This window comes from Boleophthalmus pectinirostris, unplaced genomic scaffold, assembly GCF_026225935.1.
Source record: "Boleophthalmus pectinirostris isolate CB_2022bp ecotype Guang Dong unplaced genomic scaffold, ASM2622593v1 HiC_scaffold_22, whole genome shotgun sequence".
NCBI classification, from domain to species: domain Eukaryota; kingdom Metazoa; phylum Chordata; class Actinopteri; order Gobiiformes; family Gobiidae; genus Boleophthalmus; species Boleophthalmus pectinirostris.
In genome coordinates, this window is record NW_026571190.1 from 39,196,667 (window position 1) to 39,220,890 (window position 24,224).

Sequence of the window (24,224 nt, forward strand, 5' to 3'; positions counted from 1 at the left end):
GAGCGAGAAAGCACGTAAAGGGTATTGATCCCGGTTATTTATCCACTCTAACGGCAGAGGACCCAAGACCATTTGACCAGAAATTGGTCATAAGCATCGACGGACGACAAATCACCCTTTTCAACCCCGACAAAAGGTGGAACAAACCAAATTTCTGGTCAGAATCACCAACTACCTGGACAAATATTCACTTGGGCGATATCCACAAGGACTTGGTGGAAACTCCTGGGCCATTCACAGCAGAAAAGATGAAAACCTCCAAGAGTCTCGATGTGTTGTTGAACTTGTTGGAGTCCACGGTTTGTTAGGATCTTCTACGTTTGCTCTGCGTGAAAGACGTTTAATTCACCGTTAACAGCGTTTCGCTTGCATCACAGCAATTTACAACATTCAGTGTGTCAAATTGAGGCGGCTTTGATCAGCAGCATGTTTGGTCGTGTCGAAACTCATTTTGTCAAGTGTCGGGAACTACACCAGAAGCGATCATTGCATCTTTCCAAACGTCTTCCAAAATATTACAAACTCTTTTCAACTCTGGTTCTAAGGAAAACGCTTATTACTCAACACTGATTCATGTGTGCAGCGCTGAACATTCCGTCATGTTAATCCAAAGTATCACTACATAAAACATCACAGACATAACATGGGCCGTGTACCTGTGCTTCTCGCAGACTGGGACCTTCGGGGGCCCTTCCTGTCGTGGTGGGGCTCCAGGATGTCTCGGTACTTCGACACCATCAGCACGGAGATGAAGTAGACCACGGCCAGAGCCAAGAACTGCGCCTGCTTACTGTCCTCCTGGAACAAACACCGCACACTAAACTATGTGCATCTGACTCGATTCAGATCCCAACAGACACACTCCATACACATTCCGATACCACAATGATAATAAAAATAGTCTTTATTTAGACAACAGGACGTGATTTTCAATATTAAATCATTGTACTTTCTTTTCTATTCCCTCCAGGTAGGTTCCATACTGTTCCAAAGGCGTATACGGGCCTGGTCAAGCAGAAGTAAACACAAGGCCAAACTCAAGTTAATGCATCTGATATAAAAATGTATTGAACAGATACATATGTACTCTAGTTTATGAAACTGTTCACCTTTTTTCTGTACCATTTTTGGTTCTAAAGTTCCATATGTTTTAAACAGACCATGTATGAAACATGGAACAAAAATTATTTCCCAAATTTCAAAGACCCAAAAATCATGTAAATAAATGGATGTATTTCATCATATCTTGTGTTATTCCATCTTTGAACTGTTGATGAAGGGACATGATTTTAAAAAAATATATATATATTTAAAATGATAAAAATTAGTTTGGAAGGACTGACATATTTTATAGAAATAGTTTCCTTTCATTTTGAAGTAATATTAAAGTATTCAGAAGAAAAAAGCGACAAATGATGTAAAATCCTGCACCTTCTACTTGTTTGCACAATTTTCCCTCCGTTACTTTTCCCTCCGTTACCATGACCTTTCTTAATAAAAAATCTCATGACTCAAAAAGTAAGAGGTTTTTCAACCTAATCTTGTACCATATGGTAGAAAACTATATGAAGCAAATATTCAAACCAGTTTGTTAAGGATATGTAAGTGAGAACCAAGAGTTATCACTGTTTGGATTTATTGCCCAAAAAGTGCTGCATATTTCATTCCCTCTGTTACCGACATGAGTTTTTAAATTTTTTTGTCAACAACTTGAAAGAATATCACAGGTTTAACTTGACCCTGTTGGAGTGTAACTCTTTCCTACATTCTGATACTTTACTTATTTCAATAGTTCCTCTAGTTTCTGAATAAGAGACATTTGAATGTCAAAAAATCCGCCCCTGTTTCCCTCCGTTACCACTTGACTGGACCCAAACTAGTCTATGTGCTCTTATATTTGTTCTGATACAGCTCAAGATCATTCTAAAACTATTCAGGAAAGGTTCAATTCTGTCCTGCAGACTTTTTTAGTATGAATACCTGCGAAAAATTTGTACCGTATTTTCAGCACTATAGGGTGCACTTAAAAGCCTTTAATTTCATCAAAAATGACTGTGCACCTTATAATCTCGAGCTACTTACATATGAATTTACTGGAGTGTCTTAGTGCGACTTTAGTAAACTACAAAGCCGCACTTGCAGCATTACGGCTCCTGTAATCCTTAAAGTATCAACCCTTTGCTTTGTCGACAGCGCTGCAAACCCTTGGCCTTCTTTTGAAATCTACTGAAATGGTTTTCTCTTCACACTTGTGCCATGTCAGGGTCAAGAAAAATACCAAAAGTGCAAAAGAATTCAAAGCAAAGGGTGGATATTTAAACGGCTTTCATAGTTATGGAGATTCTACAGTGTAAATAATCATGGAAATAAAGATAAAACATGAATGAAAAAGTGTGTCCAGACTTTTGACTGGTCGTGTCTCAGGTCCAGTGTGTTTGGTGCAGGACTCACTATGTCTCTGAAGACCACGGCTCGGAGGCGGTTGATGTCCATGTCCTGCAGGAGTCTGTCCAGGTCTCTGATGGGGGACATTCCACCGGTCACTGCGTCCACCGGACTCTGTGTTTAAGAACGAAAAAAAAAACAAGAAAAACATTACTCTTCTACGATCATCACTCCACTGACTTATCATATATGAAACCTGGAACTATATATATATATTGAGGCCCAATATTTATCATGTGGAGTGTGATGTCTGCAGAATATTCATAATGGGGAGATTTTCGTTATTATGGCCAAACTTCCATCTCTAATTCTGATCTCGTCTGATCTCAGAAGCTCGGCAGGATCGGGTCTGGGCAGCACTTGGATGGGAGTTCGCTGGGAATAGCAGGTGCCACAGGGGGGCAGCAGTGAGGAAAAAAAACAACAACAAAAAAACAGCTGTTTTTCCTTAGGCAAGACACTTCACCAAAGTGAAAGTGGTGTGAGCGTTAGTGATGGTGGTGGTCGGAGACGTCCCAGGGCAGCTGTGGCTACAACAGTATCTTAATGACCATAGAGGGTGAAGCGCATTAACCTTCACCTAAGGGCAATTTGTCCTCACCTGGATTTTTTTTCCTAATTTTGCTTTTAAAATTCCCCCTTTTACCCCTTAATGAAGTGTTACACATCCATTTATTTCAGTACAAACTGTTATTTCACTGCTGCTGCTGTAGTTGTGTCATGTGGATGTAATAAAAGATACAGAACCAGAAATACACATGAAAAAATTCACACTCTTTCATACAAAACTCACAGCAAACATGTATGTATGTATGTGACTTTTTGGACATAAATAAGGCTTAATTTAGGGCCTTAGCTACAACAGTATAAAATATCAAATCTGTAAGTAAATTAAAAATCTCCTTTTTGCCTCAAAACAAAAGAAAGTGCAATGGCTTCATGCCTTTTCTGATGTCAGTCATGAAAACAGCTGGTGTCAGGTCCAGGGCACAGAGCCACATCACTTCTGAATTTCCATGGGGTTTATTATATTTGGATTTACACATTTCAAATAAAAATAACAAGAGATGCACAATTACACAGATCAAGATGTGTAATTTGCCATTTATTTGAGAAATAACTGCACTTAGAGCGATTTTTTCAATTGTTACAAAGACAGACGCTCGATCATTTTGACTCACTAAACTCTTTGGCAAAGTTTGGGCCGAACAAACTGGACGGAGCATGAGTTTGGCCATAAACAAAGTTCCCATTGGACACTAGGATAATGCCGGAAATCTGCTCGGAAAGACACGACTCTCAGCTTTTCAAAAAATATTTTATGGTTGTAAAGTTATGCACGGTTAAGTAAAACATATTCCCAGATATCGTATACAAAACCTTTGGCCTGGAAGGGTTAATAAAGCACTGTAATTAATTTAATGAATTTATTGATGATGTAATAAGAAAAGATTTGCGCTGTAGAGGGTTGAAAAAGTAACTGCGTGATTATTGCTTCATTTTGCTGTATAAAGTTGAGATTTTCTATTTTTTATTACTTATTTTTTCTATTTTATTTTGGCTTGTATACATTTTTACTTTTCTCTTGCCATCTTTTTGCTACTTATTTAGAATTTATTATCACCATTTATATTTTTAACTCTTTGTTATTATAATTAGGGGTGTCAAATTATCGCGTTAATTGCGATTAATTAATTACAGTCATATTTAGCGCGTTATGTTTTTTAATCGCGTTAATCTCATTTTTAATTTCTAACTTTAGTGTTTCTGTATGTGAGTTTCTTTATTATAAAATCTGTTTTTATGTGTTGTTGGGACAACAACACACACACACAAACACATTTATACATTTTTTTATTTCGGTAATTCCACTCATTGCCGGAAACCCACACAAAACGTGTGCAGTAACAGCGTAAGTAAACGTCATGTTAACGTTGGCGGCGTCACAATGGACGAGGTCGTAGAGCCAGTAGAACAGAGGCAGCAGTGCACAGGTAAAAACACATTCATGTCTTGGAAATTATTCTCCCGACGTGAAATATAAAAGAAAATAACAAATATAAAATCGCCTGAAAACAACCTGCATAGACTCATGATGTCTGCACTACTGTCCTATAGTGACCTGCCACATGAGGGGACACCAAGACTAAAACCAGGACTTATCCAGTCCAGGACTAAACCAGGTCTAAACCAGGTCTAAACCAGAACTAAAACCAGGTCTAAACCAGGTCTAAACCAGGACTAAACCAGGACTAAACCAGGACTAAAACCAGGATTAATCCATTCCAGGACTAAACTAAGACTAAAGTAGGACTAAAGCAGGTCTAAACCAGGACTAGAACAAGGACTAAAACCAGGACTCATATATAAAGCATTTCTCTATCAATAATATTTTTTAAATGGTTAAGGAAAGACTGGACTTTTTATTGTCTTTAAGTAAACAAAAGTTATTATGTTCAGATTTCCTCGTCTTTGCAACTTTACAGCAAACAGTTTCTTATTCATGGAGACTTGGGCTCAACAGCCAAATTTGGAGAGATTTGTTAAACAATAAATGACTTTATAAAGTCACTTTTTTGTTCTATATCAGTCTTTTGATCTGCCACAATAATGTAATAATGAATTTAAATGAAAATACCTCAAATTGAAGCTTTTCTCAGCAATTTTTAGGTGAGATTAAAATGAGATTAATTAGATTAATTAATTACAGATCATAATTAATTAATCTCTCAATTTTTTTAATCGCATGACAGCACTAATTATAATATATTGTGATGTGTGAGCTACTGTGTCCAAATAATTTCCTTGGTGGATCAGTAAAGTTTGTCTGTTTCAGCTGACGCCCTTTATTGATACTATATAAACTGTATTTAAAATGATTTACAGGGACTATCTTGCGTTACTGTCAATGTGTCAGTGGAATAAAATGGTTCCAATATTGTCGTTTATCACAGTATCTCTCTATAAAACATCGTGCTTTAATATTCTCATCGAAGATATTATGACAGATCCAGGACCAGCCAGCTCCTTTTACTCACGGCTTCACTTTTATTAGTCTGCGGGGCTAAGGTTTCAGGGCTCGGGGAAGTGAGTCCTCTGGAGACGCTGTCCTTAACATAATGGTTTTTCTATAGAGCGGCCGCTGCATTATGGATGAGCTTTGGCACCGGGTTCAGGGAAGAGCCGCGCGACGCTTACTGGAAGTGGCTGTATCACATCAGAAGGGCCGCGGGCGATGGGGCCGCGCCGTGTGACCGAGGAGAGGGCGGCGTGTGAGCGCGAAGACTGAAGGACAGTGATTCTGTTTCTGAGAATACGGAGCGCTGTTATTGACTTGAGTTATTCTAGATGTGACAAATAAATGGATAACTCGCTGGTGGAAATCAATATTCACGATTGTTTATTACAATGGTAAAAAAAAGTATATACAATTATTTAAAGCGCCCAAATGACGCCATTTTCTGACCCATGCTTTTGTGTTTTAATCCGTGTATCATTCGTTTTTCAATATAAAACCAAAAATAAGAAAACGAAAAAACAACAGTTTTCTTCATTATTTGTCTCCAAAACCAAAATGAAAAAAACAGATAATGATTCGTTTTTTTCAGTTTTCGATTTTGTGTTTAAATGAAAAATGGAAAAAACGGATAACGGCCGTTTCCCGTTTATGTGACTTCAGTGACTGCGATGCCGAACTTTTGCACCGGGTACGGACTGAACCAAGACTGATCCAGGTCTGAGACCAGACCGGGACCAGAGCAGGACCAGACCGGGACTGAGACCGGGACCAGAGCGGGACTGAGACCGGGACCAGAGCGGGACTGAGACCGGGACCAGAGCGGGACCAGAGCAGAACTGAGACCAAGACCAGTGGTCCAAGCGGTTCCATGTCATCGTCTCCGCGCTGGTTCCGTGCGGGGAAAGTGAGAATGTTCTGTGGACTACAGGTCCGGACGAGCTGCTCTGGTCCTTCGCGCTCAAGAACTGCGGCTGGTTCTGAGGTGGAGCAAAACATCCAACTGACGCTTTCACACCAACGAAAACGAACTGAACTCAGAGCTTTTGGTTCAAATGGACCAGGTCCGGGACCAGAACGGGACCAGAGCGCTACTGAGACTGGGACCAGACCGGGACCAGAGCGGGCCTAAGACCGAGACAAGACCAGGACCAGACTGGGACCAGACCGGAGGCTCAGAGCCCACGGCAGGGCTCTGAGCCAGGGGTCCGAGTCCCACCCCGCGGAGGCTTGGAGTCAAAGCTCGGAGTCCGCCCTGGTCCCGCTCTGGTCCCGGTCTGTCCCGGTCTGGTCCCGCTCTGGTCTCAGACCTGGATCAGTCCTGATTCAGTCCGTACGTGGTACAAAATTCTGGCATCACAGTCACGGAAGTCACGTAAACGGGAAACGGTCATTATCCGTTTTTTCCATTCTTTATTTAAACACAAAATCGAAAACTGAAACAACGAATCGTTATTCGTTTTTTCATTTTGGTTTTGGAGACAAATAGCGAAGAAAACTGTTGTTTTTTCGTTTTCTTATTTTTGGTTTTACATTGAAAAACGAATGAACGAATGACACACAGATTTGTTTTGTATCCATTGCGTGTGTAATGTGCATTCGTGTCGAACCGTTTCAGTGCAGGACGTTCAGTTCGGTGCAGGACGGTGCACGAGTGAGTTTGTGCAATTTGTGTGTGTTTACATTCGGCCACTACATGTGCAGCTACACAGAAGACTCGACTCTTTAATATTCAAGAAGAAACTCGTCCGTGATTGGGGCAGTGTTTCCCACAGCGCTTTATAGTTAGGGCGACCACCTTCACAACAACTGCCCCCCGACTTGACTACGTCCCTCCGAACCACGTGAATCCTCACAAAACTACGATCGTCGTGCCCCGGTCCTCACTTTTGCTTTTGCTGGCATGAAATCTCCTGCAGCGGATCTGTACTTACTGCAGACAATGTGGACAAGTTTGTTTTTCTGGCCAAAAATATGAAGATTGAGTAAAACTTCATACTGGAACCGTTACTGTTGCGCTTTACCTTTTGAAAAGTTTTGTTTACTGTTTACAAGGATTTTTTTTTTATATATATATATATATATTTCATGCCTTTGTTGCTTATTTGAGAATATTTTAACCTGGAACAGCTCAAACGTGGAACAATCTTCCTGAAGATGTGACACAGACTCGACTTTGACATTGTTTAAATCCAAGCTCACAACGGTTCTGTTCAGCTGCACACGACGGAAAGGTTTTCATTCTGCACTCTTCTCTCTAATTTATGTATTTAATGTCTCTCTCTTTTTAATTTTATGATGATTATTTATGTTTTCATTTGTTTTTATTATGATTTTAATATATTTCTTATTCTGTAAAGCACTTTGTATTACTTTGTGTACGAAATGTGCTGTATAAATAAACTTGCCGTGCCTTATTTAACATATTAGTATTACCAAGCAGCACTTTACATTTATTTTATTTTCCTGTTTGTATAATGTTAAGACAAATTGTTGGTTTAATAAATACACAAATTACAACAATCAAATGGTTTTGTTTCATTTTGTTCCCATACTGAACCGAAAATGAACCAAACCGTGACCTCAAAACCAAACCGTGATTTTTGTACTGTTACGCCATCGCTACAATCATTTGGATCATTTCAGTGACAAATTGTCAATCTCTAGTGAACAAAACGTAGAAAGTAGCTGTTAACTTGAAAGCTACAGACGGAACAGAGCATTTTGAGCTTTGGAGACACAAACAGACTAAAAATTAAGGATTATTTGAACATGTGTGAATGAAACATGAGGTAACAGCTTTATAATGTGACTGAAAGAGTCAACAGGACGTTTAATTAAATACTGACATGAAAAAAATCACTCTGAAACAACAATTTATAACGTATAATTGTGATCTCACTGTCCAGGTTATGAACAAACCTAAGTGTATTATTATTTTGGTTGATTTGAACACTGCCCTATAGTTTTACATCATTATTGTCCATAAACTATAACGTACTGGTCATTGTTTTTCTGATGTGGCCACTGGAAAACAGAAACTCTGAGAAAACATTACCCCGAGGTCAGAGTTCAATCCTCTGAGGGAAAAGGGAATGCAGCAATAGAAACCGTTTTGAGAATACGCCCTCTGGTCTCTAGGAATGTAACAATAAGTACATGTCTCGGTACGATGTTTTCACGATATTTATTGGGATATTTTGTGGAGAAAAACAAAATTGTGAATATACGACTTTTCTGTCATAATGCAAATAATTGAGATGTAAAAATGTTTAATAACAGTGATTTTATTGTGGAGATTGGACTGAAAAAGAGCAAAGGATCATGGTCTATGTAGTCCTCTGTTTTTTTTAGCTGTTGCTGCATCATAACAATGAATTTAAACAAAGAGACTTGTAGTTCTTGATAAATTGTGATGGTCCACGATATTACTGTCAAACTTCTGACAACACAATATTGAAGCAAAGGAGAAATTCAATTTGTCAGCTGGACAATTTTTAATTTTATTTATTTTTAGTTTATTTGATCAAATAGGTTTCGCATCTCATCCAAGCTGCTTCTTCAGTTCTGGTCAGACGCTGGTGGACTCTGTACAAGTGTCTCCATGTCCGAGCACCAAAGTCCATCTGTGACATGTTAGTGTCATATGAACATCTCACACTCTGAGGAGCTCAGGGACCAACTCCTGCTGGTGCCCAGAGTCACGACTAAACAAGGGGAGTCAGAGTTTCAGGTTCATGCAGCTAAAACCTGGAACAGTCTGAACATGTGAGACAGACTCTTCTGTGACGCTGTTTAAATCCAGACTCAAAACATTTCTGTTTAACTGTGCAAATAACTGAAAGGTTTTCATTCCGCACTCTTCTCTCCAATTTATGTCTCTCTTTTTTATTTTAATCTTCATGATTATTTATGTTTTGATTTGTTTTTATTATGATTTTAATGTATTTCTTATTCTGTAAAGCACTTTGAATTACTTTGTGTACGAATTGTGCTGTACAAATAAACTTGCCTTGCCTCTGCTTTATATCTGCCTGAAGGAGGAGCTACCTGCACTGAAACTACTCTGAAACTCACACCCTACTTGTTTACAGTTTCTGTTTGTAACTTGGTCTATTGAACTCCACATGACAATGCTCCTGGATTTATTTATTTTTTTGCGTGTTGAAAACAATTCGCATCCACACACGTGTTGGATCAATAAATATTCATGTCCAGACGACAACGGCGCACTGAGTGAAAACCATGTAACACATCTGCCCCACCTGTATGTGGCGCTGAAAACAGGATACAGCCAGAGCCACTGGACACTACAAAGAGCACATGCACATACAGTTCTTTCTGCGCAGGGTTTTCTTCTGGTCACATGACAATGACGGAGTTGCATCATCATTGTTTTTTCCAAAAGCTGTGGTTTGCTTGTCCACATGACAATGCAACGCCGGCGTTCTCAGATTTTTCTACTCTGGAACTCGCTTTTTAAGAAAACACAGTTTTCGCCGACCTGAACCGCCAGCTCCATGTGGATGGAAGGCCAAAACAAATAAAAACCTCACCGTTTCAACCAAAAAACATTGTCGTGTGGACCCCATCTGAGTGTTGGATGTTACTGGCATAATCAGGGTGAGGATGGGAGCTTTCACACCTCTGGACCAGACCTGACTGTCCCTGTTGGTTTTGTTGTTTTGATTTCGTTGAACATCTTGGCTGAAGTTCAGTTTCTTCTCTGAGGCTGTCAGACTTTTGAACAGTGCACACCGACTTCCTGCTTGGGCTGCCTCTTTGTCTTGCCACGTTTTTTTACTTGTACTTGCTCATTTGAACTGCTAAATGTTGTTGTTTTGATGTATTTACTTTTTAACATTGCGATAACACTTTATAATAACTACACCTTATTTAGCCTTAATAAAGCATGAACAAAGACTTAATTAATAATGATTCACGCTTAGTAACTACTTAATTACTACCTTAATTAGCACTTGCACTTAATCTGCCTGTGCTGTAAATAGTTACTCATAATTATTTCATACTTAATTACTCATGAACTAACCATTTGAGCATTTATTAAGCATGAATAAACTATGAGAGAATGATTTACTAATAATATAATGCAATGATCATTCAGGCAGCTGTTATCTGTTAGTTAAGTCTTTTTGAGAGCTTTTCTAAAGTGAAGACGAATTATGATTTATTAAGCATTTACTAATCGTGAATCATTATTAATTAAATCTTTGTTCATTATCAGTTAAGTCTTTGTTCATGCTTTATTAAGGCTAAATAAGGTGTAGTTATTATAAAGTGTTACCAACATTGCTTATTTTTTTTTGTTTTTATCTCTTTCTGGATCACTGGGCCTCGGGGAGCACGTTTCGTTCTGTCCTGTGTTCCTCTCGCATGTTCGAATGACAAAATAAAGAACCTTGATTTAGGTTTGAGGATGGAGTTGTAGATGGGAGACTGATGATGTCTGAGGCCTCCATTTCTGTTCAAGGAAGGGTTATATTTCCAAACAAAAACAGCCTTTTTAACTCCCCTCTAAAACCAATTCTTTTCTCTGGCTCAGATCTGTACCTCACTGTCCTCAAAGAAGTGGCCCGAGGCTATGGAGTAAGAAAGCTGTCAAAAATATTCGAGCACATAGAACAGAAATCCGTGCATATTTGGTAAATCCGTTTGTCTGTAGTTGCGCATAAAATAAATATTTGTAAACTCTCAAATGAGTCCAGTCGTACATAAAATATATTGTGTGTATTTTATCCATCAGAATACGAATTGAAAAATTACGACGTCATGAATTACAATCACGAAATGAAAATTTACGATTACGATTTCATCAGTACGAAAACGAATTCACAGACGGAACTTTACTGTCAAAAATACGTCATCACTTCACAGACATTATTCATCGAGCAGAAGAAACATCGATCAAGATCAAGACTGTGCAGCTCAAGTTTGTAGCAGAGTAAAAACAGAGTAAAAGCACAAGAAGCTACAACAGCGACCAACAAGTGGGTTAATTAAAATCTATTGTAAAAATGTCTTGAATTCAGGAACCGAACGCTGCTGTATAATATTGTGTAGAAACACCTCCTTTGAACGGGAAATTGCACCTATATGTTAGAAAACATAGTGGAGCCAGTTGGCCAACATCAGACGTAACGTTATCCCAGGGCTAATTAACAAATATCAGGTTCTCTGTATGTTTAGATTAAAACATTCACGGCTACAGCCACAGCGAGCATCAGTCAGTCTTCACTTCAGCTGCATTTCAGACAATGGGTTATTCTGAGTTATAATGGGTTATACATGAGTTATAATGGGTTATAATTAGCAAATCCACCCACGTCACGGTGACGTTAAACTTACCGGTAAATACTGTAAACATACCAAGGTGTTGCCTGTAAACACATGTTTCTTCTGCTCGATGAATAATGTCTGTGAAGTGATGACGTATTTTTGACAGTAAAGTTCCGTCTGTGAATTCGTTTTCGTACTGATGAAATCGTAATCGTAAATTTTCATTTCGTGATTGTAATTCTTGACGTCGTAATTTTTCAATTCATATTCTGATGGATAAAATACACACAATATATTTTATGTACGACTGGACTCATTTAAGAGTTTACAAATATTTATTTTATGCGCAACTACAGACAAATATGCACGGATTTCCCAAACAGGCACGGATTTCTATTTTATGCGCAGGAATATTTATGACAGCTTTCTTACTCCATACGAGGCTTTTAGTGGAGATGAACAGCAGACTGAGGTCCTGTGTTGCTACATCCTCTTATGAAGTGGCTGTTTTGTTTCTCCAACTCTCCCTGCAGTCGTCACTACACTGAACGGAGCAGACTGAGGTACGATATCACGATGTTTGGGTTATAGTTACGTCCCTACAGGTCAGTACATTCACACACACAGACACTTCACCTGTGCAGTTGCAGACTTGGACGTTCCCAGGACCGTGGCCGTGCGAGCTGCCGCCTCTTTGTTCTGTTTGACGTGAGCCTGTTGACATTCCAGACAGTTCCTCACGGCCATCGCGCACACTGAAAAACAAAAAGACAACAAAACTCATCAGTCTCCAGGTAAAACTTGTGGTAAAAATGTGTTTTTTTAAACTTTTTGTACATACTTTTATATCATGTATGTGTAATTTGAGCCCACTCTCTTACCATTTGTTTTATTGCTACTTATTTAGAAGTTTATTACCATTTTTATACTTATTTTACTCTTTGTTATTGTTATATATTGTGATGTTTGAGCTGCTGTGTCCAAGTAATTTCCCTTGTGGATCAATAAAGTTTGTCTAAGTTTAAGTCCAAGTCTGTGTACGTCTAAAACAGAGTAAAATAAAGAGTTGATAAATGTTTGATTAAAAATATTGAGTAAATTGTGAGGAGAAACAACTATAACAAGGTTAAAAGCTCTGAAAAGTCAACGATACAGAATAGGTCTGTCGCTCATTCGACAGAAAAAACAAAGATTTTCTTCATTATTTGTCTCCAAAACCAAAATGAAAAAACAGATAATGATTTGTTTGTTCAGTTTTCGATTTTGTGTTTAAATGAAAAATGGAAAAAGGGGATAACGACTGTTTCCCGTTGACGTGATTTAAACTGTGATGTCGGACTGAACCAGGACTAAAACAGGACTAAACCAGGACTAAACCAGGACTAAACCAGGACTAAACCAGGACTAAAACAGAACTGAACCAGGACTAAAACAGGACTAAAACAGGACTAAAACTGAACCAGGACTAACCAGGACTGAACCAGGACTGAACCAGGACTAAAACAGGACTAAAACAGGACTAAACCAAGACTAAACCAGGACTAAAACAGGACTGAACCAGGACTAAAACAGAACTAAACCAGAACTGAACCAGGACTGAACCAGGACTAAAACAGGACTAAAAAGAACTGAACCAGGACTGAAACCAGGACTAAACTAAACCAAGACTAAACCAGGACTAAAACAGGACTGAACCAGGACTAAAACAGAACTGAACCAGAACTGAACCAGGACTGAACCAGGACTAAAAACAGGACTAAACAACAGGACTAAACAGGACTAAACCAGGACTGAACCAGGACTAAAACAGGACTAAACCAAGGACTAACCAGGACTAAACCAGGACTAAAACAGGACTGAGTCAGGACTAAACAGGACTAAACCAGGACTAAACCAGGACTAAAACAGGACTGAACAGGACTAAACCAGGACTAAAACAGGACTAAAACAGGACTGAACCAGGACTAAAACAGGACTAAAACAGAACTGAACCAGGACTGAACCAGGACTAAAACAGGACTAAAACAGGACTAAACTGAACCAGGACTAAACCAGGACTAAAACAGGACTAAAACAGGACTAAACCAGGACTAAACAGGACTAAACTAAACCAGGACTGACTAAAACCAGGACTGAACCAGGACTGAACCAGGAACAGGACTAAAACAGGACTGAACCAGGACTGAACCAGGACTAAAACAGGACTAAAACAGGACTAAACCAGGACTAAACCAGGACTAAATAAAACAGGACTAAAACTAAAACAGGACTAAAACAGGACTAAAAACTAAAACAGGACTGAACCAGGACTGAGTGTCAAGACGGGCCCGGAGGTGCGCCCACGTAGACTGTCGGGTGATCAGGACTGAGACCGGGACCAGACTGGGGCTGAGACTGAGACCAGACCAGGACTAGGACCAGGACCACCGAGACAGGGACTGAGATCTGAGGACTGAGATCGGGACCAGACCAGGACGGAGACTGGGGCCAGACTGGGACCAGGACTAGGACTGAGATCAGGACCAGACTGGGACCAGACCGGGGCTGAACCAGGACTGATCCCAGGACTAAAACAGGACTACACCACGTCTAAACCAGGACTGAACCAGGTCCCGGTCTCGTTCACAGTTCTGGTTTCGATCTCCGTCCTGGTCTCAGTCCCGGTACAGTCCAGCATCACAGTTTAAGTCACGGAAACGGGAAACAGACGTTATCAGTTTTTTTTTCTCCATTTTTTATTTAAACACAAAATTGAAAACTAAAAAAACAAATCATTATCTGTTTTTTATTTTGGTTTTGGAGACAAATAATGAAGAAAACTGTTGTTTTTTCTTTTTCTTATTTTTTGTTTTATTTTGAAAAACAAATGATACGAATGATACACGGATTTTTAACCAGCCCCTCTCGATTCCGTGACACTGAGGATCTGAACACTTCCCCCCGTCGTCCTCTGCAGACAGAGACCAGAGGCGGTGAAAAAGCTCCGGTCGTGACAAGGTCAGAGCACCGGGCGACTCCGGCGACATCGCTCAGTCTCACCCTCCCCACCTCCGCCCCACCTCCACCTCCGCCCCGCTCCAAGGGCAGAGAGCAGCCTCCGTCCTGCATCACTCGCCCAAACAAATGACACGGAGGCTGGACGAATGCTGACCGGGCAACAAGATACGCCCTTTTACCACAGAAACCATCTCTCAACTTCAGCTGGACTCAAAGAAAAGAAAAAAGAAACTGGCTCCGTAATAATCAGACACTTTCACGTTAAAACAAGTGTAAAAATCGAAACTAGATTCTCATTTGAGCAGATATCAGACTCTTTTTCACTGACAAAAAATCTGAACTTTTCCATGACCTAAAGTGAATTTTCCATGACTTTACATACCTTTATGTAGATTTAAAGTTAGACAACTTTTATTGACCCACAAGGGAAATTATTTGGACACAGAAGCTCACACATCACAATATAATAATAACAAAGAGTAAACTATAATTGGTAATAATACTGTAAATTCTAAATACGTCCAAGCGTCTTCCAGACCGAGACAAGATCGATTCCAGGGAACTTCAAGACCGAGACAAGACCGAGTCCGTGCGCCTTCAAGACCGAGACAAGACCGAGTCCGAGCGCCTTCAAGACCGAGATCTTCATTTGAGCAGGTATTAGTATTCTCACTCTTTCACTGACAAAATTTCAAAACTTTTCTGACATAGACAAACTTTATTGATCCACAAGGGACCAGAAGGGGACCAGACCGAGACCAGACCGAGACCAGACCGAGACCAGACCGAGACCAGACTGAGACTGAGACTGAGACCAGCCCGGGACCAGACAGGAAGCTCAGAGCCCAAAGCAGGACTGGAGCTCGAAGCTGAGGCTCGGACCCCACGGAGGCTCGGAGTCAAAGCTCGGAGTCCACTCTGGTCCCGGTCTGGTCCTGGACCTGGTTCAGTCCTGGTTCAGTCCGTATGCAGTGCAAAAGTCCGGCATCGCAGTCACGGAAGTCACGAAAACGGGAAATGTCCGTTATCCGTTTTTTCCATTTTCATTTAATTAATTCATTTTTTTTCATTTTGGTTTTGGAGACAAATAATGAAGAAAACTGTTGTTTTTTCATTTTCTTATTTTTGGTTTTATTTTGAAAAACAAATGAACGAATGATACACAGATTTATATTTGGTACTTTTTTGGTTTAAAGACTTGAAATGACGTGAAACTCAAAGCAGACGACTTGGACTTGACTTGGACTTAAGGGTCAGTGACTTGAGATTTGACTTGGACTTGCCTGTATTTGACTTGGGACTTGACTCGGACTTGAGGTCAAAGACTTGAGACTTGCAAAACAACGACTTGGTCCCACCTCCTGCCCTCATCTGAATTTTGCGCATCATCATTTGCGTAATATTGGACCTTTAATGTTGAAAATCACCGTCTATTGTCTAAATAAAGTGTTTATTTTTAATTATTATCATCACGGGATCAAAATCTGTATCGAGTATCGGGTCTACTCCTTAGTATCGAAATCCAGTTTGAGATTTTAGCTTCGTCGTTTCAGCATTAGAGCCTCCTCCAACCCCCCTCACCTCCGTGCACTTGACAACTGACAAATGCTAACTCCGAACCATTTAGATTACCGAGGAGGGAATTATTCCGTCTGGAAATAGGTTGGCTTTTTCCATTAGGACTACTCTTTCATACGGCCATTTATAAAAAACAGAATGAGAGGGAGGGACGGGAGGGGCTCAGACGCTAAAACCTTGTTACAGTCTCGCTAAATCAGATTAGATGCCTGCTACGGGGAGCGCAGACCTCATCAAATATTCATTTCATAACGGCTGCTTTCTAAACTGAGACTTGTAGAGCCCTGGCATTTGCTTTTCACAACAACACCGTGAAATATTTAGTCTAGAAGAGCTGCTCCTGGTTGGATTTTGGTTCAACATGTTGTTCGTTAACGTCTAAAAGCAAAAACAGAACGAATCTGATGGAAACAAGAAGAACGGAGTCAGTATTTTTGAGAATACTGTACGTACAAATGAAAAAAGTGACTATTTCTTTCTTCGCAGCCGACGTCAACGACATTCGAATCAAATTAGACTTTAATCTGAGTTTTATTTTAACACAGTCTGACCGTAAAGAACTGAATTAGTCGGAGCTACAACAGATGAACTGATTTTGGTTAAATAAATCCCTTTCCAACATCACAGTCACAAGATTGTTCAAAGTAAGAATGTTTTACAAGGTATTTATCTATCTGTATTACACAATTAATTGAAAAATGCAATAGATAGATGTGTTTAATGCCATGTTGTGGAACATTCAAGGCAATGCATTACATCCACCTACTTCCAACAAAAAAGTTACATATTTCATCTTTAAATAAGGTCGCTTTTAAACGCAAAATTGACTCTTGTGCATCTAAGTTGTTTATATAACTATGTTATAATGTTGTTACCTCCTCAAAAACAAACCAGGAGTTGTGTTTTGTTTTGTTCAGATGTTTGAGCAGCACTTTATTACATCTATGTTGTCATTGTTAATAGCACTGACTTGGAACGCTGGGGGCTGTTTTTAAAGACTCTATTTGACATACAATATTTTCAACTATTTATTCCTATTATTATTCATGCTGCTGTTGACCTGAGGTGCAGTGTTTCATTTCTGTGTATTTTTTTATACTGAAATGACAAATAAATACTGATTCTGACTGTCTACATCTCCAAAGTTCAAACTGCTCTGTTCCACCTTGTGATGAAGTGGTAGTTTTCAAGTGAACAGCTCCTTTTGCGTTTAATTCAGAAGAGATCAGCAACTGCAGGCCTGAAATTATCCAAATGATTCTAGTGAAGGTTTATGGAGTTTAAAAACACAGTGGAGCACTTCCTGTATTACCACTGGTGTTGTATTTAAGACTGGACTAATCGAGACCAAGACCAGTCAAAGACCATAAGATCCCGAGACCAAGACAAGACCGAAGTCTTTTAAAGGTCGAGGGGCATGTGTGTTTGTGATGTGCCGCGCAGTGTCCGCGGGACCTCAAGTCCAAGTCAAGATCGAGTCCAAGCGCCTTCAAGACCGAGACAAGACCGAGTCCAAGTGCCTTCAAGACCGAGACAAGACCGAGTCCAAGAACACCTTCAAGACCGAGACAAGACCGAGTCCAAGTGCCTTCAAGATCAAGACAAGACGAGTCCGAGAAGTGCCTTCAAGACCAAGACAAGACCAGTCCAAGTGCCTTCAAGACCAAGTCCAAGTGCCTTCAAGACCAAGACAAGACCGAGTCCAAGCGCCTTCAAGACCAAGACAAGACCGAGTCCATGCGCCTTCAAGATCAAGAAAAAACCGAGTCCAAGCGTCTTCAAGACCGAGACAAAACCGAGTCCATGTGCCTTCAAGACCGAGACAAAACCGAGTCCATGTGCCTTCAAGACCGAGACAAGACCGAGTCCAAGCACCTTCAAGATCAAGAAAAGACCGAGTCCAAGCGCCTTCAAGATCAAGACAAGACCGAGTCCAAGCGCCTTCAAGACCGAGACAAGACCGAGTCCAAGCACCTTCAAAACCAAAACCAGTCTCGAGTATGACAACACTAATTACCACTTAATGACATCACAACGTTGAACAGAGCATTTTCCGTTTGAGAAAAAAACTCAGCCTAAACCTGCAGGATCTGTGAGTTAAACGTGTGAATGAAACAAAAACACGACTCCAGATGAACGAACGACATTAAAACATAAATCAGAAAACGGCGTAACGTGAACTTTAAAAATCAAAATAGTTTCACGTTGGCGTCGGCGGTGAGTGTGTACGTTTGTAGATTTGTACGTTTGTAGATTTGTTCGTTTGTACGTTTGTAGTTTGTACGTTTGTAGATTTGTTCGTTTGTACGTTTGTAGATTTGTACGTTTGTAGATTTGTTCGTTTGTACGTTTGTAGATTTGTTCGTTTGTAGATTTGTGCGTTTGTACGTTTGTAGATTTGTACGTTTGTAGATTTGTTCGTTTGTATGTTTGTGCGTTTGTAGATTTGTTCGTTTGTACGTTTGTAGATTTGTACGTTTGTAGATTTGTTCGTTTGTACGTTTGTAGATTTGTTCGTTTGTACGTTTGTAGATTTGTTCGTTTGTACGTTTGTAGATTTGTTCGTTTGTACGTTTGTAGATTTGTGCGTTTGTACGTTTGTAGATTTGTTCGTTTGTAGTTTGTTTTGTTCGTTTGTAGTTTGTAGATTTGTTTCGTTTGTACGTTTGTAGTTTGTTTCGTTTGTAGATTTGTAGTTTGTAGATTTGTTCGTTTGTACGTTTGTAGATTTGTTCGTTTGTACGTTTGTAGATTTGTTCGTTTGTACGTTTGTAGATTTGTGCGTTTGTACGTTTGTAGATTTGTGCGTTTGTACGTTTGTAGATTTGTGTTTGTACGTTTGTACGTTTGTAGATTTGTTCGTTTGTACGTTTGTAGATTTGTTCGTTTGTACGTTTGTTTTGTTGTTTGTACGTTTGTAGTTTGTTTGTACGTTTGTAGATTTGTTCGTTTGTACGTTTGTAGATTTGTTCGTTTGTAGATTTGTTCGTTTGTAGATTTGTTCGTTTGTAGATTTGTTCGTTTGTAGATTTGTTCGTTTGTACGATTTGTTCGTTTGTAGATTTGTGCGTTTGTAGATTTGTAGTTTGTTCGTTTGTACGTTTGTAGATTTGTTCGTTTTGTACGTTTGTACGTTTGTAGATTTGTGTTCGTTTGTACGTTTGTAGATTTGTTCGTTTGTACGTTTGTACGTTTGTAGATTTGTAGTTTGTGTTTTGTTTTTGTACGTTTGTAGATTTGTTCGTTTGTAGATTTGTACGTTTGTAGATTTGTTCGTTTGTACGTTTGTAGATTTGTTCGTTTGTACGTTTGTAGATTTGTTCGTTTGTACGTTTGTAGATTTGTGCGTTTGTAGATTTGTTAGTTTGTAGATTTGTTCGTTTGTACGTTTGTAGATTTGTTCGTTTTGTAGATTTGTTCATTTGTACGTTTGTTTTTTTTCGTTTGTAGATTTGTTCGTTTGTACGTTTGTACGTTTGTAGATTTTGTTTGTACGTTTGTAGATTTGTTTTTGTAGTTTTGTTCGTTTGTAGATTTGTTCGTTTGTACGTTTGTAATTTGTGTTTATTTGTAGATTTTGTTCGTTTGTACGTTTGTAGATTTGTTGTTTTGTACGTTTGTACGTTTGTAGTTTGTATTTGTACGTTTGTACGTTTGTAGATTGTTCGTTTGTATTTTTGTACGTTTGTACGATTTGTTCGATTTGTACGTTTGTACGTTTGTAGATTTGTCGTTTGTAGTTTGTAGTTTGTTCGTTTGTACGTTTGTAGATTTGTTCGTTTTCGTTTGTACGTTTGTAGATTTGTTCGTTTGTAGATTTGTCGTTTGTTTGTAGATTTGTTCGTTTGTACGTTTGTAGATTTGTTCGTTTGTACGTTTGTAGATTTGTTTTTGTTTTGTACGTTTGTAGTTTTTGTTTGCGTTTGTAGATTTGTTCGTTTTTTTGTACGTTTGTAGTTTGTACGTTTGTTTTGTACGTTTGTAGATTTGTTCGTTTGTACGTTTGTAGATTTGTTCGTTTGTACGTTTGTAGATTTGTTCGTTTGTACGTATTTGTTCGTTTGTAGATTTGTTCGTTTGTAGATTTGTTCGTTTGTAGATTTTGTTCGATTTGTTTCGTTTGTACGTTGTAGATTTGTTCGTTTGTACGTTTGTACGTTGTTTTGTGCGTTTGTACGTTTGTAGATTTTGCGTTTGTACGTTTTGTACGTTTGTAGATTTGTTCGTTTGTAGATTTGTTCGTTTGTACGTTTGTAGATTTGTGCGTTTGTACGTTTGTAGATTTGTGCGTTTGTACGTTTGTAGATTTGTTCGTTTGTACGTTTGTAGATTTGTTCGTTTGTACGTTTGTAGATTTGTTCGTTTGTACGTTTGTAGATTTGTTCGTTTGTACGTTTGTAGATTTGTTCGTTTGTACGTTTGTAGATTTGTTCGTTTGTACGTTTGTAGATTTGTGCGTTTGTACGTTTGTAGATTTGTTCGTTTGTACGTTTGTAGATTTGTTCGTTTGTAGATTTGTTCGTTTGTACGTTTGTACGTTTGTAGATTTGTTCGTTTGTACGTTTGTAATTTGTAGTTTGTACGTTTGTAGATTTGTCGTTTGTACGTTTGTAGATTTGTTCGTTTGTACGTTTGTTCGTTTGTAGATTTGTAGATTTGTTCGTTTGTACGTTTGTAGATTTGTGCGTTTGTACGTTTGTAGATTTGTTTTTGTACGTTTGTAGATTTGTATCGTTTGTACGTTTGTAGATTTGTTCGTTTGTACGTTTGTAGATTTGTTCGTTTGTACGTTTGTAGATTTGTTCGTTTGTACGTTTGTAGATTTGTACGTTTGTAGATTTGTTCGTTTGTACGTTTGTACGATTTGTTCGTTTGTACGTTTGTAGATTTGTTCGTTTGTACGTTTGTAGATTTGTTCGTTTGTAGATTTGTTCGTTTGTACGTTTGTAGATTTGTGCGTTTGTTGTACGTCTGTAGATTTGTTCGTTTGTAGATTTGTGTTTGTAGTTTGTACGTTTGTTCGATTTGTTCGTTTGTAGATTTGTTCGTTTGTAGATTTGTACGTTTGTAGATTTGTTCGTTTGTAGATTTGTTCGTTTGTACGTTTGTAGATTTGTTCGTTTGTACGTTTGTAGATTTGTTCGTTTGTAGATTTGTTCGTTTGTACATTTGTACGTTTGTTTTTGTTTACGATTTGTTCGTTTGTACGTTTGTAGATTTGTGTACGTTTGTACGTTTGTAGTTGTTTGTACGTTTGTTAGTTTGACGTTTGTAGATTTGTTCGTTTGTACGTTTGTAGATTTGTTCGTTGTACGTTTGTAGATTTGTTCGTTTGTAGATTTGTTGTTTGTCGTTTGTAGATTTGTTCGTTTGTAGATTTGTTCGTTTGTTTGTAGTTTGTAGATTTGTTCGTTTGTACGTTTGTAGATTTGTTCGTTTGTACGTTTGTAGATTTGTGCGTTTGTACGTTTGTAGATTTGTGCGTTTAGTTTTGTACGTTTGTAGATTTGTACGTTTGTAGATTTGTTTTTTAGATTTGTTCGTTTGTACGTTTGTAGTTTATTTGTACGTTTGTAGATTTGTTCGTTTGTACGTTTGTACGTTTGTACGTTTGTAGATTTGTTCGTTTTGTACGTTTGTAGATTTGTTTGTACGTTTGTACGTTTGTACGTTTGTTCGTTTGTAGATTTGTTCGTTTGTAGTTTGTACGAGATTTGTTCGTTTTGTACGTTTGTAGATTTGTTTTGTACTTTGTTCGTTTGTACGTTTGTAGATTTGTTCGTTTGTACGTTTGTAGATTTGTTACGTTGTTTGTAGATTTGTACGTTTGTAGATTTGTTCGTTTGTACGTTTGTAGATTTGTTCGTTTGTAGATTTGTTCGTTTGTACGTTTGTAGATTTGTTCGTTTGTACGTTTGTAGATTTGTTCGTTTGTAGTTTGTAGATTTGTTCGTTTGTTACGTTTGTAGATTTGTTCGTTTGTACGTTTGTAGATTTGTTTTTGTACGTTGTAGATTGTGTTCGTTGTACGTTTGTAGATTTGTTCGTTTGTACGTTTGTAGATTTGTTTCGTTTGTAGATTGTTCGTTTGTATTTGTTTGTAGATTTTTGTACGTTTGTACGTTTGTAGTTTTATTTGTACGTTTGTACGTTTGTAGATTTGTGCGTTTGTACGTTTGTAGATTTGTTCGTTTGTATTTGTGCGTTTTGTAGATTTGTTTGTACGTTTGTAATTTGTGCGTTGTACGTTTGTAGATTTGTTCGTTTGTAGATTTGTTCGTTTGTAGATTTGTGCGTTTGTACGTTTGTAGATTTGTTCGTTTGTTCGTCTGTAGATTTGTTCGTTTGTACGTTTGTAGATTTGTTCGTTTGTTCGTTTGTAGATTTGTGCGTTTGTACGTTGTAGATTTGTTCGTTTGTACGTTTGTAGATTTGTTCGTTTGTACGTTTGTAGATTTGTGCGTTTGTACGTTTGTAGATTTGTGCGTTTGTACGTTTGTAGATTTGTGCGTTTGTACGTTTGTAGATTTGTTCGTTTGTACGTTTGTAGATTTGTTCGTCTGTAGATTTGTTCGTTTGTACGTTTGTAGATTTGTGCGTTTGTACGTTTGTGTAGATTTGTACGTTTGTACGTTTGTACGTCTGTAGATTTGTTCGTTTGTGTTCTGTTTGCAAAAGGCTCGACTCACATGAATGAATAATGAATCGATATGTTTTATTCAGCTGAGGCAGGCAGGGCTTTTGATGCTGTCAGAGAAACTTTAATAGGCCACAACAGAGGGGAGAAAAACGCCCCGAGCTACAGCGCTACAGCAAAGCCAAGGCCATTAGGGGGAGTCACTACATCATGATCGCAGCCATTTTCAAGTGCAGCGTGCGCGGGGGTTACAATAACAAGATAAGAGCGCGCTGATGCGAGGAAGAGGAGGAGGAGGAGAGGAGAGGATTAAGAGAGGAGAGGAGGAGAAGAGGACGAAGAAGAGGAAAGGGGACAAAGGAGGAACCGAGGGAGGAGAGGAGGGAGAGAGAAAGAGCAGGAGGGGAGGAAGAGGAGGGCATAAAAAGAGAGGAGGAGAGGAGAAAGAGAAGGAAGAGGAGAGGAGGAAAATGGGCAAAGGAAGAGAAGAGGGAGAGGAGAAGAGGAAAAGAGGAGGAGTGAAAAAGAGAGGAGGGTGAGGATGAAGGGAAGAGAGGGGGGAGAGGAGGAGAAAGAGAGGAGGATAGAGGAGGAGGGGAGGAATAGGAGGATATAAACAGAGAGGAAGAGAGGAGGAGGAGGAGAGGAGAAAGAGGAGGAGAGAAGGGAAAGGGGAAGAGGAGGAAGAGGGGAAAGGAGGGAGAGGGTCGGACGAAGAAGAGGAAAGGGGACAAAGGAGGAACCGAGGGAGGAGAGGAGGATAGAGGAGGGAGAAGGGGAGGAGAGGAGGGAGAGGGAAAGAGCAGGAGGGGAGGAAGAGGAGGGCATAAAACGAGAGCAACGGAGGAAAAAGAGAAGGAAGAGGAGGAGGGGAGGAATAGGAGGATATAAACAGAGAGGAAGAGAGGAGGAGGAGGAGAGAAGGGAAAAGGGAAGAGGAGGAAGAGGGGGAAAGGAGGGAGAGGAGGAGAGGAGAGTCGGACGAAGAAGAGGAAAGGGGACAAAGGAGGAACTGAGGGAGGAGAGGAGGATAGAGGAGGATAGAGGAGGAAGAAGGGGAGGAGAGAGGAAGAGGGAAAGAGCGGGAGGGGATAAAGAGGAGGATATAAAACGAGAGGAGGGGAGGAAAAAGAGAAGGAAGAAGAGTGGGAAAGAGGAGAGGAGGAAGAGAGGAGGGAGAGGAGAAGCGAAGAGGAAAAGAGGAGGAGTGAAAAAGAGAGAAGGGTGAGGATGAAGAGGAGAGGGAAAGAGGGG

General features: G+C 39.3%; 1 protein-coding gene across 1 annotated transcript in view; it reads right to left on the bottom strand.

Moving 5' to 3' along the window:
- Positions 1–24,224, bottom strand: part of lrba (LPS responsive beige-like anchor protein) — a 702,007-nt gene that overhangs the window by 462,379 nt on the left and 215,404 nt on the right. Inside the window, 3 exon segments of the mRNA XM_055158186.1 lie at positions 657–798; positions 2,452–2,559; positions 12,395–12,513. Coding sequence (XP_055014161.1) covers positions 657–798; positions 2,452–2,559; positions 12,395–12,513 — 369 coding nt within the window.